Source organism: Plectropomus leopardus, unplaced genomic scaffold (assembly GCF_008729295.1).
Source record: "Plectropomus leopardus isolate mb unplaced genomic scaffold, YSFRI_Pleo_2.0 unplaced_scaffold6667, whole genome shotgun sequence".
In the NCBI taxonomy this organism is placed as follows: Eukaryota; Metazoa; Chordata; class Actinopteri; order Perciformes; family Serranidae; genus Plectropomus; species Plectropomus leopardus.
The window spans coordinates 1-1,113 of NW_024673355.1; the positions used below are offsets into that span (position 1 = coordinate 1).

The following is a 1,113-nucleotide window of genomic DNA, read 5'->3' on the forward strand; positions in this document are numbered from 1 at the left end:
TTCTCAAATAATTATTTAAAGCACCAAAAATTATTTTGAGAAACCAATGCAAATGCTTAGATAAATTAAAGAAGATGGGCATTGTACGCTGTTGGTTTTGACTGTTTACAACATATTTGTCTATTCATAAAAGTCTGTTAAAGGACATACAAGGTAGATTTTTTAAATGAGTTTAAAAAAATGAAATTACAGTTTGTTCTTGATCCTGCTACATCTTTAGAGTTGAAGGATGAGTTGATTAAAATGATCAGCTACTATGAAAATATCATCCGGTTACTCGGGCATGTTGCTGCTGAATGGCATCGTGTAATTCCTGCAGGGCAAGACTCGTGTGTGTACGTGTGTGTCTCCTCACTGACCTGCCATCGCTGGGCTTGTTCATGAAGCTCCACTTCATGCCTGTAGGGAAACCAGCGCCGCCCCGACCACGCAGGCCAGACACCTTGATCTCATTGAGGATCCAGTCGACTCCCTTCAAAAGGATCTCCTTAGTTTTGTACCAGTCGCCGCGCTTCAACGCCCCCTTCAGCCTGAAACACAAACAGGTCTCTTTTATTTTACCGCTCAGCGCTTTAACTTGTACGGTGCAAGAGATTCAATCAAATCAATTTATGTTTTTGATTTGAGATTAGAATAAAATCAGGGGTGTTACCTCCACTCATGACGGCCATAAAGGTTTGTGAAAATTCTGTCCTCGTCTGCCAGAGGCCCAAATGTTGTTTTCTTAGGAGCACTCTGGGAAAAAAAAGACAAATACATAAGATGTTAACGTCATGATTTTTTTTTTTAAGTTTGTTTTAATAAAATAGAGGTCAGGTACCTGTGTGCTGTTAAATCGGGTGATAGCAGTCACTCCACCCTGACTGACAGCAGCTGGAGCGCGGGCCACGCCACACACCACTGCTCGGGACAGGGACAGCATCCTTCCTGCGCAGAGGAGAGACCCCAACAGGACGGATAGTATGATTTTTTTTAGTCTAACAAGAAATGAAGGACAATCACAATTAGAGCTGCAACTAACACTAACAAATGTTATTGCAACTATTTAAAAAAAATTAAAATCCATTATTGCTGTTTTGTTAATCAATTGTTCAATAAAATATCTACAAAAAA

At 40.1% G+C, this 1,113-nt stretch overlaps 1 protein-coding gene across 1 annotated transcript; it reads right to left on the bottom strand.

The window, feature by feature from the left end:
• Positions 1–359: 359 nt before the first annotated feature.
• On the bottom strand, positions 360–951 carry LOC121939910 (NADH dehydrogenase [ubiquinone] flavoprotein 1, mitochondrial-like; the record flags this gene model as incomplete). Its single annotated transcript, XM_042482831.1, has 3 exons — positions 821–951; positions 653–735; positions 360–530 (listed from the first exon to the last, which is right to left on the bottom strand). Coding segments are annotated over exons 1-3 (356 nt in total), but the record flags the coding sequence as incomplete, so codon positions are not given.
• Between the last annotated feature and the right edge of the window lie 162 nt (positions 952–1,113).